Raw genomic sequence first — 18,034 nt, forward strand, 5'->3', positions numbered from 1 at the left:
TAATCACAAAACTATTATGAAAACAACATTTCAATATTTTTTAATCAGGACATACGGTTAATATAGTTATCTTCAATTGTGGGGTGTGTGTATTCAGTGTTCAAAAACACTATTTCGATTAGCAATTTAGCCTATAGGCTAACAATATGAATTAATTTGGATAAAATACACGCCCGTGTTCCCTAAAATATGTAATGCGTCCATATAGGGGTATTGAATTAATTAACTTGTCCGTAAACGGAATTAAGAGAAATAAAGTAAAAATTGGACATAGGCCTACATTATCATCCCTTAAAAATAAGAATACACGAGTTTTGTATTGTATTTATTCCAGGCCTGGACAAACATATCTCACAATGCTGGAGTCAATGCCATGCTATTCGATCCGTACAGAACATTCAATAATCAAACTAATCTGTCTAAACGCCTCTCAGTTGTCTTGGATTTAGGTGGCTACCAATTAGATAGTGGCATTCGTTTTCAGTTATGGTGCACCATAACTAAAACCGTATGGTATAACCATGGAATAACTGCATAGCCAGCCAGAGTCATAATGTTTGTTGGGAAAGAAATGTCTAATCTGGTGGTCGACCATCGGTCAAATTTAGGACTGTAAAAATCTAGTCTATTTTTGTCCAATTCTGAAGACAAAGCGTTTGACTAATAAAGCAACGGTTTGGATTATTCCATTTTGCACATATTGAGAGACATGACCTTTACATTTTAGCTAATATTAGGCTAATATGAATATTGGGCCTGTTGAATAATACTGCATCCAATTATCATGATCAACTGATAACCTTTCTATACACAAACTATTTTGTATCCATCATCATTCATAGTAGACATAGGCATACACATCTCAGGTGTTGTTGAAGGGCAAGGTGCATGTCTATTTAATAAATCATCAAGCCTCAAGCTTTTATAGTGTACATTATTACAAAATTGTCCATGTTGTTTTGTTTTCCCTTTAACGTTACCATGCTGTCATTTCCTATTTTGTATACCAAAGCAATTATGTCATTATATGCAGGCGCATAGGTTACTGACTGAGTGGGACACACATTCTGTATTTTGGCCCTTTGTGTATTGTTGTGACGGCGAGAGGCTCGGGATGATTCTACCAAAGGGACGGTTAAAAATGAGCTACATCATATTGTTTGACAGAAAGTTGCAGGTTGATAGAGTGGATTCTTCAAGGGGGTGAAAATGGCGAATCCCCCCCCCCCACCTCCCCACCAAAAAAAAGAGCTGAGATCCTGCCTTCTGTTGGGTATAGCCTAGAGGGAATCACGGTGTCGACCATGAAAAATCCAATTAGAGATTGTATTTAAATGAAAAGTCATTTTTTAACTCAAGTATGACGTGGACACTTCCCTTTCCTAGATGAAAAGAACAGTTTTCCAGAGAATGGCCCGTTTTTATTAAATCTGACGTGCTGATCATTCGGCGTTGATGTGAAATAATTAACATAATAGCCGTAATTAAAAGCGCGCTAACAATGCCATTAATTTATCATACCGTTTTACTAGCTTGCTGCCCCCAACTGCTCTCCTGTAATTAATTAAATTAGTTGCCTTTCAAAAATCTGTTTTTCAGAAACAGCTCTTTGCACACTTGAACAAATTCAAACTTTGTTTGGCATATTTCCTTTCAATACTATATTATGCTACTTTCATGCACATTTAGTTTTCCTCTGTGCATTGTAGTGAGACTCTGATAAAGGGGTCTGTCATGTCATTAGTGTTTCACTGGATATTTACTTAGCCTTATGCATACTTTATAAGATCGGTGGCCTCTAGAAAGTCAAGTTGCCCAAATCGTTAAATGAACTCTACAGAGAGTCAACACAATACCAGGAAATCTAATATTTGGGTTAATCAAATGTTTGCATTTACAAATGCCACATTAGACTGTTGTTTGAATCTTATTGATTAGCCTATGGCGATTAGGCTATATTGATATCACCTTTACATAAAGAAAAATCTCTATGTAGACTGAAATGACCCGTGGCGAACGCCAAATAGACACGGACATCAACCTAATGCTGGGAGATTTAGCGCTAAATCCGCGGCAGCTCTAAATTGTACATGACTTATTTACTGGAAGTGAAGGGTTTAAAAAGATGAGGGAGCGTCCTTTGATTCCGCAACAGCCACACTAAAGCGATTATGTGGCCGTTCAACAACAGCATCCTCCGTGTCTCCAAATGCCCGTGTTCCTCTGCAGACAAAATCTGTTATTCTATGTTTCAAATGTTTTTTTTATTTTTTATTTTCCTTCAAAATAATGAATATAGCCTATTATAGATTATGTATTACATAAGCACAGTGAATTTGCAGCTGTAGGCGAATGCGTATTAGTATGTGCGCATCATTACGCGCTGTTTGGTTCAAGTGCATCCGTCTCTCCATCCCCTCCCGTTCCCATTCTGCAATACCTTCAGAGCACTGCACATTTTCTCTCCTCAGCCACACCTTTCAATTTCACCCTTTTCTCTTTTTATTTAAGCAATTTAATTAGGCAGAAATTCTATACCGTTTTGCTATTCGGGAGGTATTTGTTTCTGACCTTGCTTGCTAATCACATGCGGCGACTGTATCCGCTCTGTCACCTGCTATCGCGACGGTGGTCTAATGGCTCATGCTGGAGGGAGTTAGCTTATTATTCTAAAAGGTTTTGTCGAGCTAAGCCGTGCATGTGTGCTTAAATGTACATTTCATTAACAAACTGCGAAGGTATAAAACCGGATTTATGAGGCTTCAAAAGATCACAGGGAGGACGGGTTTGATCCCCTTTTGGTGTAATATCACCTAGTTACGCTGTCTTTCACAACACATTGACTCTCGGATTTAAAGAAGAAGGCGCCTTTTACACCTGCCTCTAAACGATTTCCCGAGATGTTCATATAGGCCTATGAGCGAAAAAGTTACATGTATGTGATTTAAATATATAAATCTAATATTCAATATATAAATTCAATATAAATTATCATTAAACATAGACATCAAAAGATGATAGAAGGGAAAAGACAACATGTTAGGCAAATGTTGTCTTGAGTCAGTGTTAGATAGGAGGGAGAGGGCTCTGATTTCATCTGCTAAGTAGCCCGTCTTGATAGACTCCAGATCACATAGGTCACCGGGTGCTTGTCTGAGCAAAAGATTAGTACAATGCATGTCTAATCGGGGGGCCTTGTCTTCTTTCATACGACACGATTATTAACGATATGATTTAATTAATCCGACTTTTATTCAACAAAAGGAACAGCCGTGTCAAAGGTGCCGCTCTAGTCCCTGTGCTAGGGAGAATTAAAGGATATAACAGGACCTAGAACACGGTGGAGGTCGCGGCGAGACGGCGCTTGTTTTCAGATTAAATGTCACCTAGACCCCCATAACGTAGAAGAAGCTCCGGGAATGGCAAATGGAAAAAAAACTAAAAATTGAAAAATATCGGTTCTCAGTTGTAAATGAAAAGGTTTCCCTTGCCCATTGGTACAATTCCATTACCTGGACTAAGTGCAGCAATAATTGCTTAAAAATGTGTAATTGTAATTTAATTCAAACATAATTGATTATTATTATTGTTATTGTTATTGTTATTGTTATTGTTATTGTTATTGTTATTGCTATTATTATTATTATTATTATTAGATCCGCATGTGGATATTATTATGAATATTAGTAGGCTATAGTACTGTCGTTGTTATCAATACTATTATTATAACAATGTAATAACGTACTACATTGTAAAGATACAAACATAATAATAGTAATAAGCCTGATCATAATGATAATAATAAATTGACCTTAACATTTCTGGTGTAAATGTGTAGACCAGATTAAATAGAAATGACAATGTACATCTTTTTATTTATAAACAAACAACCAAGCTGTAACCTGCTCTTTGAGGAAGTTATGGTGCGAGTGGAATCCTCACAGTACATCGCCAATGTGCAACGATTGCTGTTGCTTTTCAATGGAGGCCAGAAAAAGGGCTTTGAACTGAGCGAAATAGACCTTGTCATGGTTAACTGCTACTCCGTTCCCATCGTAAAGTCATTTACACATTTTTGTTAGTTCTAATAGAGGGGTGGTAAGAATAATTGATTCTGTTGTCAATTAAAGATATTTTCATTACGGCAGGAGGGGAGTTTCAGAACAAATCAATAATAAGTTATATTGCTTGTGGCACAGATAGAAAATAGAGATTATCCCATTGTATTGTTTCTGTTAACAGCGTGGATGAACATGTACAACTTTGAAGAGGTATTCGTAGGCCCTAGCCCATTGGATATCATCCTAGCATGACAATGATTATTCTCATTACCTCTAGTACAATGACATGGGGCAACATTTTCTCACACAACGCAGGAAACGTTTAGACTTCTGTGCTCGTTTCTACATCCTTTCTTGAGAACAGCCCACATACACCGCTCACCTTCATGGTTGTGAATAGTCCCTTTGCATTCACCCGGTCCCGCATTTCCTACTTGTTCATATGCTAACACGCGCAATGATTAGGTCGTTAACACCTCCGTAAAACCGGTTAAGAATTCTTTATTTATTCTTTTCCAATGTGGTTGCTCAATATCCTTCTCACCTTTGGCAAATCCAATGAATTAATCGACTGAATATAGCAGGTTCAATTTGCACGAGTGTCTGAGCAAGTTAAACTTGATAGTCTATATAAGAACGCAATATAAAGAATAAAATCAACAGGCCTAAACATTCGACCTAAAAACATATAGCGCACAACGACTATATCGAGCAAGCAATAAGTTATATAAATGGCTATAGCCTACGGGTTTCAAGAAAATAAAATTAGCCTATATGACATGCAATAGGCTATACAGACGAGCACACAATAATAACTAAAAGAGATTCAATTAACTTAGCTGTCGGCGTTTTCATTCAGCAGCTTTCAACACAATTTGTTTAAGCAAAGTTAAGATTTGGTTTTAGCGCAGCCGAGTTAATGCATATCAGATCTTTCAATCATGCAGGCCAATTTTCTTTTTTCCCCTCCCTCTGCTACCGTTAAATGGTCTATGACGGACGAACACAGGCAGAAAGTAGTGGAAAGCAGTATTACTGTTGTCCCTTTGTTGACAAATCCATGAAACAACTTCAGTTTGCATGGTTTAACAGGGGGACGTCTGACGTCACCCAATCACGTGGCGGCACTGATAGTATATCTTAAACTGAAAAGTAATCTATCAGACAGTCCTTAAAACCGGCTTTAAAAGCATGCGTCATCTTGACTTCGCTCTCAAAAATCACTCTCACTGCTGCTAGGAAATACCGATTGAAGGACATCAGGCGTGAAGCACACCAACCCCAAACCTAAAACGCTATACTCGACTGGAGAAATATTTTCAGAAGTTTAAGCTTCCCTGACAGGCCAGTCTGACCTGCATTTAGAATTCGGTGACATCCGATCTGACGGCGACGGGCCGCGTGCGCACTCACCTATCGCTGGTTGTTCCTCGGTAGAGTAAGCTGTGATGACCCTGTCTGGAGGCAACAGTGCCAGCGACATGTCCGGTCAGACGGTGCTCACAGCCGAGGATGTGGATATCGACGTGGTCGGCGAGGGCGATGAGGGAATGGAGAGGGACAGCGACTGCGACAGCTTGCACGATCGCCCGGAGGAGGTGGAGGAGATTGAAGTGAAGGAGAGGTCCGGCAGCCCGTGTGAGAGCGCCGGGGAGGGAGAGACCAAAGCGGACGGTCAGGAGAGCGCGTCGGGTGCCGTATCGAGCAAGCCAAAAAACAGCCTTGTGAAACCCCCATATTCCTACATAGCGCTCATCACCATGGCTATACTCCAGAGCCCGCAGAAGAAACTCACTCTCAGCGGGATCTGTGAGTTTATCAGCAGCCGCTTCCCGTACTACCGGGAGAAGTTTCCAGCCTGGCAGAACTCCATCCGCCACAACCTGTCGCTGAACGACTGCTTCGTCAAAATCCCCCGGGAGCCGGGCAACCCTGGCAAGGGCAACTACTGGACACTGGACCCCCAGTCGGAAGATATGTTTGACAACGGCAGCTTTCTCAGAAGGAGGAAACGATTCAAGAGGCATCAGCCGGACATTCTCAGGGACCAAACAGCCCTCATGATGCAAAGTTTCGGGGCATACAGTATTGGGAATCCTTACGGACGTCATTATGGAATTCACCCCGCTTACCATCCAGCTTTACAGTACCCCTACATGCCCCCGGTAGGTCATATGCTTCCCCCGGCCGTTCCTCTCTTGCCCTCCGCTGAGCTCAACAGAAAAGCCTTCAACTCGCAACTCAGCCCCAGCCTACAGATGCAGCTGAACAGCCTGAGCACCGCGTCTATGATCAAGTCAGAGCCGTCCAGTAGACCCTCTTTCAGTATAGAGAACATCATCGGGGTGTCCAGTTCATCGAGTGCGCAGACGTTCATGCGGCCTCCCGTGACTGTTCAGTCGGCGTTGTTGAGCGCACAGTCCCTGTCCCTTAGCCGGACATCTGCAGCTATGGCACCGATTCTTAGTGTGCCCTCTAATATGATATCGGGACAGTTTTTACCCACAGTAACGGCAGCAATGTCTAAATGGCCTTCTCAATGAAAACGAATATTTTTCTAGAGACTTGAGACTGGGGGGAAGACTGTACAGCACGAATTAGGCAGCACTGGACACTGTCCGCCAAACTGTAGCCATGTACAAACTCTAAAAAGAAAGAAAAGAAACGGAATGCTTTCTGTACAGGTAATATTTGTAAATATTTGTAAAAAGAAATGATTTTACTTGTTTGAATTTTACCTATTTTATTTTGTTGTTTGAACTGTATAACAGTTGTAGTTAGACGAGCTCCCCTGATATTATTATCTTTTATTTTATTATTTTTTTTGTAACTGGAAGCTCACTGCTAGTTCAAATAATCAAAACATTTGCTTTCCTTTTCATACAAGATACAAAATGTTCTGAACGAATAGTCTGTTTATAAATTGAAATATATGTATTATATGTAGCTCTATTGTGTTGTAAACTGGAATCATTTGTTAATAAATCTAAAAAAGAAACATATCTATTTTCATTATGAACATTATTGAATTGATAGGCCTATGACAAATTTAAATGTACAACAAATTAGAAAATAATCTGATAGCCTACATCCTGATCACACTGAGAAAAACAGCATACAGATTTTTGGAAACAAATCTTATGATATTAAAAGGGCAATCTGGGATTCAAACAATAACAAGTGTTCTCCACGCCACTTTCTGTGTAAACAGCTGACGCATGGGGCTGGAGGAATGTAGCCACTCTCAGATTCATAGACGGAGTTATGGATTCAATGACTGACCAATTACATTGTTTACAAACAATGGAGTAAAACAATCTTATATTTTGGGTTCTGATGGGATTAGACAGTTGGAAGCTCGTGAAGCATGTATAAGTTATATTCTTCAATAATCAATGGATATATAACATTAATTTAAAAGTCCAAAAAGGATGTAGCAGTCCCAGATTGCCCCTTTAAAAGGTCCAAACACAACTCAAATAGATAGATAAACTGGGAAGCCAGGGGATGGCTTTAAAGCCAGAATAGAGGTTGAAAATGTTCATGCTCATATCACAGTCTTAAGTGATAATGTAATGACATGTTTATTGCCTTAGGGCAACTGGAAATTAGTCAAATGAAACATAGCATTTCTTGAGAGTTAAATAGGTTATCCGTAGAATTACTTGGAGTAACATCCCTATAAGAAGGTTCTCGTTACAAAGCAATACATGACTACTTTAGACTATTTTCACTATTATTTTAGACTAAAATAGATGTAGGTTAGGCTAATAAGCGCAGTTGCGATGAGGCTAAAAACATATCGACACGAATGGATTTTATTGTGTGCTAGATTAGACACTTTTAAAGGAATGCCTTAAGCCTATATCAGTTTATTTACTCTACAGATATTTAAAAATACTTACAATTGAAAATATAGTTTTTTTTTTTAACCATCTGTGATTCAGCATTACATAATCGATTCGGCATTATTTTATTTGAACTTGCATAATAGGCTTTTGCGCATTAGAACAGGAAATTATTGTTGGTGCATAGCCTACTAATATGAAAAGATACTTTGAAATCAATTATAATACGCTTTCACGTTTTAACAATCATGAAAAGTGGATTTCAAATCGATGAAGGTCGGTACAGAAATTCATACGGTAGGCTAATCATGTGAATGGCGAGACACGCACGGTATCATTTTACTAAAGAAACTCAGGCGATATAAATATGTTCCTATGTTGCTATAAAAGTAACACTTAGTTTCACAGTTGTGTCTGGGTAATCAGTTTTACACAAACAGCAAATGGTGTAGCCTATGCTGTGTGGCACACTGGGGTTAGGGGGCTATATTTAACTGATACCCATGGGAAAAGAGAAAGGGCTCTCTTCTTGAATTCACTTTCAGACTGAAGAAGCTGCTGATACAGAGCGTCTCAATGACACTGGATAACGGAGTGTCCATTCCTCGACTGACTCCTTATTCCTTAAAATGAGACTGCATTTTAAGCGCGTTATGACGCTTCGTATCACCGCACAATTTGATCTATCAGGTACCACCGGTGATTACAACACGGTGAAATTCTGAAGGTTATTTTTGAATAAAGCCTAGGCTATGCAATTGTTTGCTAACGAGAGAAATAATGTGCTGTGTTGACCTCTACATTTCTTGTAGATTTTGTCACTGACCATCGTCAAATTTCATTAGAGAGCATACACGCAGTAGCCTATAAATATGATGAGATTTTGTTACACAGTCTACTTTATGCCAACCATATCGAAGGGAGCGTAATCCCTCATTCATTGCCGTAAACTAATGTTCTAACGTTTATCAACTCATGTTGGTTCATTTATAGTTTATTTTTTATTGTTTCTTTTCTCTCTTAAAATAAAGGGATGTCTGACTGCAAACTGCATATAGGCCACATGTCTCAGTTATTACAAGAAGGAGTAATTGAATAGGCCTCGGCACAGACACAACATAATAATACTCTCCTGTTACAAAATAAGTAATATCAACATTGTCATGTTAATTTGGTAAGAATAGATTCTATTTGAGGGAGACATTTCTTTCCATATTTGGGTGAACTGCCTAGAGTCTGTGTTCACAAACAATGTACGGCTACTGTCCTAACACACACATAACCATGCAGGAGCAGTGACTTCTGAATATCACTAGGTGGCGTTTATTGACACCTTTATTCTTGGGCAAAGCGATTTATACAGAAACATTACACGCCTCCCGGGAGGAGCATCACATAGGGTGACTATCGAGGGCTGCATCTGTTGGAATATGCAATATACACGAGTGGTTTGGGTAGATCTTATTTATCTTGGAGTACTTACACTGTGAAATTGTTTAGATTCAACGGGTTTTAATGGTGGGGCTATTTTAAGGCCAGCTGGTGGGAAAGAGTTGACTCTTTAACAAGTGCAAGGTTATAATAGATCCCTGCTTTTTATAAACACGACGTCATCGAATAATCTTCGATGGGCATTGCAACTGTGGATCACTGGGGCTGCTCGGGTTATTACCTGGGTATACATTATTTATTCAGACATCGTTGCCAATTCATTTTGACAAAGAAAATACGCAATGTAGGCTGCATAGGCCTATTGTGAATAATAATAGGACGGAATTTATACCATTAGATTATTTTTCTTTCTGCTTCTTCTTATTTATTTTTTACAGTCTAGGCCTAACCAAAGAATTGCAAACGTAACATTTTCCACCACAATGCAATGGAGAAAATGAGAGTAGGCTATATTTAGAAATATATGCAAATCTATAAGTATTTTCTATTAGAGGTAGGGTCTATATGGATTTTTATTGAACTAAGACAAAAACACTATATATATTGACATAATGTTGACATAATTTTCGAATTAATACAGTCGATGTATTACAATCTTCATTACAATTAAAGAATGCATTTGTTTATGAGGCTTTAGACGGTCTATCACAGGCCTACACACGTCGCGTCGTAAGACATTTGCTTTCAACATTACAATGATGATGATGGCGAAAATGTTTGAACACAATTTCCGCAAGAGGGGCTCGGTTGAAAGTTGTTGCGCTTTGTAAATTGCGCGACGCTCACACGCACTCGACGCTGACCTTTGCAGCTGCACCTGCTCTCTCGTAATGCACAGGTGGGGAGTGTGGATGGTGAGAACTAGCAGTTCCCACAACACCATACACTACACAGCAGGGACCACCTCAAAGATTCCCATAATCTACTTGGCATATGTAAAATACAACGTTTATAAATTAAAGCTGATGAAAGGCTAGGCTACATTTTATACAGGGATGAGACAAATGTATTTCGAATGAAGATCTAAAAAATAATGGTTACATTTTCATTCAAACAAAATATGGATGTAATTTGGTGCACAAGTTGTGTTACATGAATAACTGTGTTTGTAAGCGTTCATTAAGTTCCACAAGGCTTAGTATGCCAAACATAACAAACAAACAAGCTAGTAAGACTGAAACAAGAGGACATTTTCACAGATGATATAATGCCAATGCTATGTGCCATTTACAAAAAAATGATTTGATTTTCATTGTCACAATAAAGGCATTTGTCTCCACTGACATGTATTCAAGATGTGACTTTTATTCTTGTGTGTGTGTGTGTGTGTGTGTGTGTGTGAGTGTGTGTGTGTGTGTGTGTGTGTGTGTGTGTGTGTGTCTGACTGGGTTCGAACCTGGGTGTGTTAGCCCACTGAGCTATTGCCTAGACTTATAGATACTTCATGAACTATCTCAAGTCTTCGTACTCAGGCAAGGTTACTCATCACACAAGCATGGTTCCAAACCATCTCCTTTACATATGTACTGTATGAGTCTAATAATTACACATACATAGTTTGGTTATAAGGTTATTGGTTATTAGGTTGGTTATTAGGTTATTGGTTATTAGGCTAATTAATTACATGGCTCGATTTACTGTATATGCCAACCAAACGTAACAGCAGAGCAGAGGAATAGACCTGTGTCCTGCAGTTTGTATCATTGTGAGACAGATTACCTTGTTGTTATTGTAATAATACTGTGTTGTAGCAACAACAAGTGTCACCTATTGGATAGAGTTCCTTACCTAATTAATCCACTTCATGTCCCTGCTGGACATATAGGGAGCCATGCAAGAGGTCAGTGTTTTCACTCACTGAGGATGGTGAGGCTGCATTGCCAGGTTACTACTCCAGGTTAAGCTGCATTCCTCCATCTCCAACTCCAAAGCTCTTCTCCACCAGGAAGGCTCGTGGAAGTAGAAATCGGAGGACAGGCTCATTGCAATGCATGGAATGGTATCAAACACACATGTTTGATACCATTCCTCATTCCATTCCATGCATTACAAAGAGCCTGTCCTCCGATTTCTACCTCCACCAGTCTTCCCTGTTCTCCACCCTAGGACATGTAGTGAATATGGGGAAATTGTAATAATAATAATAATAATAGTAATAATATTAACAACAATAATACATATCATGGGCAGGCATTGGCAAGCAAGGCACAAGCCTTCATTAGAGCTTCACAAGCAGGCCATCTCCCCGGCACATGATCATAACCAGTAAATGTAGATACAGCAGTTACTGAATATTTAAAAGCCGCAGAGATGAAGCAATAAATGACAAAGTAAAGCTGGCACGCTGGGCATTAATAACTAATGGGCACCAATGAGTTATAGGCTTCTCATTGTAATGAAAGTGTCATTGCAAATCAGCAGTTGTCCAAGGTTATTATTATTTATAAATAATTGATGCGTGAGCCACAAAGAACGTGTCTTATCCAACAACTCCTTACCTCTTGGAAACAGAGATTGTAGATGTCACCTGACTGAAAGGTCAAGCAGGATGTGCCTCCAGGCAGACGCTAACTGGGTGACACAAAAAGCGCAATGGTGACACATAAGCTTATCGTATTTTGCATATTATCCCACATATTGATGTGATGACGGTATATAGTAGGACTTTTGTCTTAGGAGTCTGTGTTATTATTGTTGTTGTTTTTGTCTCACTTGGTTCCTAGCGTGTCACCAAGTGCTATGGTTAAGTACCCACTGCATTTAACTTTTTACTAAGCTCGTCTGCTGATGAGTGCACTGACAACAAACAGCAATTTGGCATTTCCTCCATAATAATATAATTTATTAAAATTACCAACAAGCACCAAAACCTTACAGATTGCACCTCTATGACCAGGGATACTTTCCAACTGAGGTCCTGCCTTTGACATTTAGGCTCCACGAAGATGGAAAAGGGGAAATGGCAATATTACCGATAATACCCTTCTTTCTGCTAACCTTTTAATGCCAATAACTGAGCTCATTGGCACATGACGTGACAATGTCAGTTTATGCTTGCTTGGCGACTAATGTTTATGCCACTTCTGATGGGGAAGCGACTATCAGCAACAGCAGCAGAATCTTGCCCTCTTCATGTTCCTCCTTTCTGGTCCCTCCAGTCAAACCGCTTGGAAAAGGAGTAGAGGGAGAGGCGACACGACGCGTCATCAACCAGCATCCAATCAGCGATCGATACGAAAGCTTTCCGGCTGACGTGTACAGGAAGTGTAAACAACAGTCCCATGCAATGAAACATAGTAAAAGACTGAGGGTACTATTTTAGCCTTTCGTTTCCAACAACAAAAAAACAACAACTATTTTCTGGTCGCCAGGCATGGAAAGCTGGAGCCTTGTAACCCTTAGTGTTTTGCTCGGTCTAACGGCTAGATGGGCGGTTTCCTTGAACTCATATTCAGGTAGGTAAACATACACTTCTGCAACTGATCTCATGCTGCACCTCCACCGTAGCTTCTAGTATTGTTGACAATCCTCCGTGTACTCTCTGGAGCTCTCTGTGTGACGAGCCTACTGTTATTTTGACTTGCATACCTGCCAAATTGCTGGTCTCAGTGAGTGGTATAACGCCACCGAGATTGTTGTGCTAGTACGATAGTATGAGGTAATGCTAGCTAGATTGATAGGATGTGACAGCTCTTACTTCGTATATAATCTAGCTGACACCTAAATGATCTCTCTTGCAGGGGCAGGCAAATCTCCCATGTTCGGGGACTACGAAGCTCAGAGGCACTGGCAAGAAGTGACTTATAATCTCCCTATTCAGGAATGGTGGGTGGGTTGGTTGGTTGGTGTATACACACCTGTCCTTTGATTGTGCTCATGACTTGCACTTTGATGTGATGGAAAGGTATGTTAAAGTAACTTCACAACTGAGTACTGTTTGTATTCCCCCAGGTACTCCAACACCACTGACAACGACTTGAACTACTGGGGTCTCGACTACCCCCCTCTGACAGCCTATCACAGCCTGCTCTGTGCTCATGTGTAAGTGTGCGTCTAGAATGCTTTACACAAATGCCAGGATGGTCAGGAAAGATAAACACACTGATCACTGTCTGCTATGATGCCATACATCATCATTAGACCATAGTTGGCTGGAACTGCCATGTCTGACTAACTGTGTGTGTGTGTGTGTGTGTGTGTGTGTGTGTGTGTGTTGTGTGTGTGTGTGTGTGTGTGTGTGTGTGTGTGTGTGTGTGTGTTGTGTGTTGTGTGTTGTGTGTGTGTGTGTGTGTGTGTGTGTGTGTGTGTGTGCGTGTGTGTGTGTATGTATGTATGTATGTATGTGTATTGTCTTGCAGAGCCAAGTTGATAAACCCAGACTGGGTGGAGTTACACACGTCTCGAGGTTATGAAAGCGCAGCGCATAAGTTATTTATGAGAGCCACAGGTGAGACCGCTGACCTTTCAGTGTTAAATCATTATATCGAAGTTCATTCAAAATAGATATCCTAGAATTATTTGTTTTCTGTGTCAAGACTAGAGATGAACCATTTGACCCCTATGCCAGATGGAACATTCCATACTGTTTTCATAGGCCTGTCATGTTTGTGTGTATCTTGTGATTATGTGCCGTTCATTTAGCATAAGGTGGTGTGCTTGCCACTAAGGCTTTTTCTACCTCAGTTCTTGTTGCAGATTTGTTGATATACTTTCCAGCAGTTGTTGTTTACTGTTTCTACCTCACTGAGGGATCTTCGAAAAAGAAGGTACGGTTGTCGTCTTTTATTTAGCCTACATAGTCCAGTACTCTCATTTCGCCTGCATGTCCTGGACTTGGGATTGGTTTGATTTGATTTGATTTGAGAACCAGTATAGAAGACAATTATGCTGTCTGTTGTCAGCTGACCTAACCCGCCATTCCTGTGCCTAGGTTTGCACAGTCCTCTGTTTCCTGCTCTACCCGGGCCTTATTCTCATCGACTATGGACATTTTCAGTATCCTTTAAAGATGTCAACATACTGTATCTCTGGCAATATGGTTATAGTCTCTTGTCATAATATTGTATCCAGTGTGAACTTTAATTTGGACATATTATGATGATATGGGTGGCTGACCTTGGTCCTACAGTACACTAGTACAGCCAGTGTAAATACAGTAGAATTCATTACCTGTAGAACATTGATAATTACCCACATTGAGCCGTAGCAGTGTAAACCAGTATGGCTGTGTACTTTTAAATCAAATAAAGCTGTATTTATATAGCACATTTCATACATGGCTTCAAGTGCAAGACAATGTACTTTACAGAAAAAAAAACACATTAACTCTGTCACAGATATAATGGTGTAAGTCTGGGCCTGGCTCTCTGGGGAGTGGTTGGTCTGGGGCTGGGCTGGGACGTTCTGGGCTCCCTAGCCTTCACCTTGGCCTTCAACTACAAGCAGATGGAGCTCTACCACGCTCTGCCCTTCTTCTGCTACCTACTGGGCAAGTGTGCCAAGCAGGGCCTGGCAGGCCGAGGGTGAGTTGACGCCACGGTGTGTGTGTGTGTGTGTGTGTGTGTGTGTGTGCGCGCGTGCGCATGTGTGTGTGTACATGTAAATGTGTGCGTGTATTTATGTGCATAGAATTGTGTAGCAAGATAATTTTTTTCGAGCATAAGTTTGGTGTAAAGCAGTATCAAAATACACTTACATCACACTTTGATTTGATGAGAAGCAGAATAATCTAGAACATGTTATCCCTGTTGAGAGGCCCCATACAATTATGTCCGCCAAAGTGTGTCACAGAGTTACTGAGGCAATCAGTATTGGATGCTGTCACTGGTGTCCTGCGCTTGTTTATCTAGTAACAATGTACCAAGGGCATCTGGTAGCAAATGGATAGCTGGATTAGAAGGCCTGGGGAAGATATGTCCAGATGACACTATCTCCATGCCCAAGCTCCTCAGCTATTCCTGTGGGTGCAACTTTACCAGCAGACTCCCAGCTACAGCTGAGAGGCCTGACCTAATGTCAAAGACATTCAGCTGAGGCCTGTGTCTCTCACAGCATTTCTTGACAGAGGGCCCGAAGCACTAACTTGGGATGTGTGCGCAAGACTCGGGATGTAAGAGCAATGCTTCCATTGACATCCGTGTGTGATTTTTATGCAAATGTTTCTCTGCTCACACATCTGCGGTAGGGATTCATAGTGAACCCTTGGTCATGTTTGAGTTAGCTACTGTACGATCTGCTTCGCTTAGCTAATTAACCCGTATGTCTGGTTGTGTGTTGTTGAACTCACCATGAAGCCACAAGGATCAGCCTGTAGATACTGTTTAAGACATGATTTAGTTATGTCTTACTCTCTTACATGGAATCATGTTCCGCCGTAGATTGAAGACCCATCTCTTCAGGCTACATCTTGACACTGTCCCTCCTAAAGACCTCTTCATCCCCACTACCCCCTGTACAAGTTTCTCTACTGTAAATAAATTAATAATAATACAAAATAAATACAAAATAAAAAAAATGTTTAAAAAAATAAAAGTAATTCTTCCTTCTTCTAGCATTGTGACTGCCAATAGCCCCTGGTCCTAGCATAGATTACTTTTTCTTATGATGACTGATGGATAGATGATTGACTTACTTAGACAAATGTATTGGTTGTAAGTCGCTTTGGATAAAGGCGTCTGCTAAATGTCAAAAATGTAAATGTAAATGTAATGTAAATCATGGCACCAGACAGTAATGTACAGTATATGCCCAAGCAATTTCATGTTTTTTTACTGTGTGTGTTGTGTGTGTCGTGGGTGTGCGTGCGCCATCTCTTCCTCTCATTCACTCTCCAGGTTGTTCCTGTTGGTGAAGATCGGAGTGACAGTGTTGGTGACCGTTGCCCTTTGCTGGCTGCCCTTCCTGACCGAGCCCAGCCAGGCCCTCCAGGTCCTCCAGCGTGTCTTCCCCGTGGCTCGTGGTCTGTTTGAGGTGCGTATCACTAAAAGAGACCCTAGCAACCGCTCTGTTCCCAAGGCACCAGGTCTTCCCAAACGTTTGGACTTAGTGGCCTGTAAAATCATTGCTTGGCTGGAGTGTAAATGTATCTCGTTGACAAGTTCTAAATCAGTTTGCGGTTGAAAGATAAGGGCAGAAGGCGGTCAACAGGTCTAGCACTATTCCGTCTCTGCCGTATGGCCTATACGGCCCTCCACACGCTCCCAGGGTTACAACCTGCTGCCCTCCATCAATCCCTCTCTGCTTAGCCAATTGGAAATGGAGCCTCAGCAGGATAAAAGAAAACAGAGAAATAAAATTGAGAAAGGTCAGAAGATCAGTTTCACTCTCATCACCCCGGGGGAGGGGGGGGGGGGGGTCGGGGGTCGTTGTGATGGAGGTGGGCACTTGGGGTGGGGGGGGGGGGGGGGGGGGGCTAGACGGAGGAGGGGGATGCAGATAAATCTACCTAATTTACTGCCAGGGTCTTTTCAGCACGTCATTGCATAGCCGTGTTGTAGACGTGTGGTGCGCTGCCAGGTCCACTCTCTGCGTGTTAAAGCGCGTCTGAGAAACGTTGGCAGCGAACCGCACGTCCTTGAAAAGCGAACACGCATGTTTGTGCACGCACGCACGCTCACACACACACACTCACACTCACACACACTCACACACACACACACACACACACACTGACACACACACACACAGCGGGCGCATAGGGGGTTTGAGGGTTTTGAGGGGAGGAAATGAAACGCGGACGGCGATCAGTCAGGACATTAGTGAGAGCACCATCGCAACACTTCGGCGGCGCCGTTGAAAGCGTGTCATCGTCGGAGCGGAGGTAAAGTAACACCGCCACAGGGACAGGAGGAAGCTCAGAGGCCAGGGGGCTTGCTGCGGCGAGGCTGGCCTTTAAGTGAAACCTGCGCCCCCCCCCCCCCTCCCCCCGTCTCTCCTACCGACTCCCTAGGTGGCACCCAAGGTGTCATGATGTGAGAAGTAATTGAAAATTCTGGGGGCTCTGTGGCAGTATGCATGGCAGTTATTTGTCCACGAAACGATGCAAACATAATACACAGGGTGTGAGAGACTCTATACCCCCCCGGGCCATAGTGTGAGGGCCTGCAGGGGAAGCAGGGCTGAACTAATTGAGAAATTGTGCACGTAAGCAGAAGCCCCCGGACAAGCAGACAGGGAGAGAAGGAGCTGAGGGGAGGAGGAGGAGGAGGAGGGGGGGAGAGGTGGGTAACTGTTGAAGAGGAGGAGGAGGAGGAGGAGGACGAGAACCGGGGGGGGGGGGGGTTGGGGGTAGGGCGGGGGGTCAAGTTGTAAGTTTACCCACTGAGCAACACTCTAGAGTCTAAGGTTCCTGCTCACTAAAATGGCACCAAATGCTGCAGCCTGTGAAATTCCACTCGTCGACTTATAGGTGAGGGGCGCAACTCCCACCCCCTATCCCACATGCATGCACCGACGCGGCCGAACCCCAGTGTTCATGTGTTGCCCCCAGGCGGTGCCGGGGGGGACATTCCGGTTGTAGTTATTTCGGAGCGACGGCGGCAGAGGAGAGAGATGGGCCTCCTAGCGAGACGTCGGGCGGCCTGCTGACTGGGCCGCCTGTAACCTCCACACAGCTGTGCCTGGAGCAGCTGTGACACAGGCATAGAAGTAGACCCCCCAGATGGGACCGCACCG

The 18,034-nt window shown here is 42.0% G+C and overlaps 2 protein-coding genes across 2 annotated transcripts in view; both read left to right on the forward strand.

Annotated features, from left to right (window-relative positions):
• Positions 1–5,509: 5,509 nt before the first annotated feature.
• On the forward strand, positions 5,510–6,632 carry foxd3 (forkhead box D3; the record flags this gene model as incomplete). The annotated part of the gene is made up of 1 exon (XM_083671286.1): positions 5,510–6,632. The coding sequence occupies one exon, from the start codon at positions 5,510–5,512 to the stop codon at positions 6,602–6,604; it is 1,095 nt and encodes a 364-aa protein (XP_083527412.1). The 3' UTR covers positions 6,605–6,632.
• Positions 6,633–12,655: 6,023 nt separating this feature from the next.
• alg6 (ALG6 alpha-1,3-glucosyltransferase) overlaps positions 12,656–18,034 on the forward strand; it is an 11,639-nt gene continuing 6,260 nt past the window's right edge. The window contains exons 1-8 of the mRNA XM_083671285.1: positions 12,656–12,816; positions 13,102–13,186; positions 13,313–13,402; positions 13,720–13,808; positions 14,045–14,127; positions 14,292–14,356; positions 14,698–14,883; positions 16,195–16,330. Of these exons, the coding sequence (XP_083527411.1) occupies positions 12,735–12,816; positions 13,102–13,186; positions 13,313–13,402; positions 13,720–13,808; positions 14,045–14,127; positions 14,292–14,356; positions 14,698–14,883; positions 16,195–16,330 (816 nt within the window). The 5' untranslated portion in view covers positions 12,656–12,734. The remainder of the gene's footprint in view (positions 12,817–13,101; positions 13,187–13,312; positions 13,403–13,719; positions 13,809–14,044; positions 14,128–14,291; positions 14,357–14,697; positions 14,884–16,194; positions 16,331–18,034) is intronic.

Source organism: Argentina silus (assembly GCF_951799395.1).
Source record: "Argentina silus genome assembly, chromosome: 6".
Lineage (NCBI taxonomy): Eukaryota > Metazoa > Chordata > Actinopteri > Argentiniformes > Argentinidae > Argentina > Argentina silus.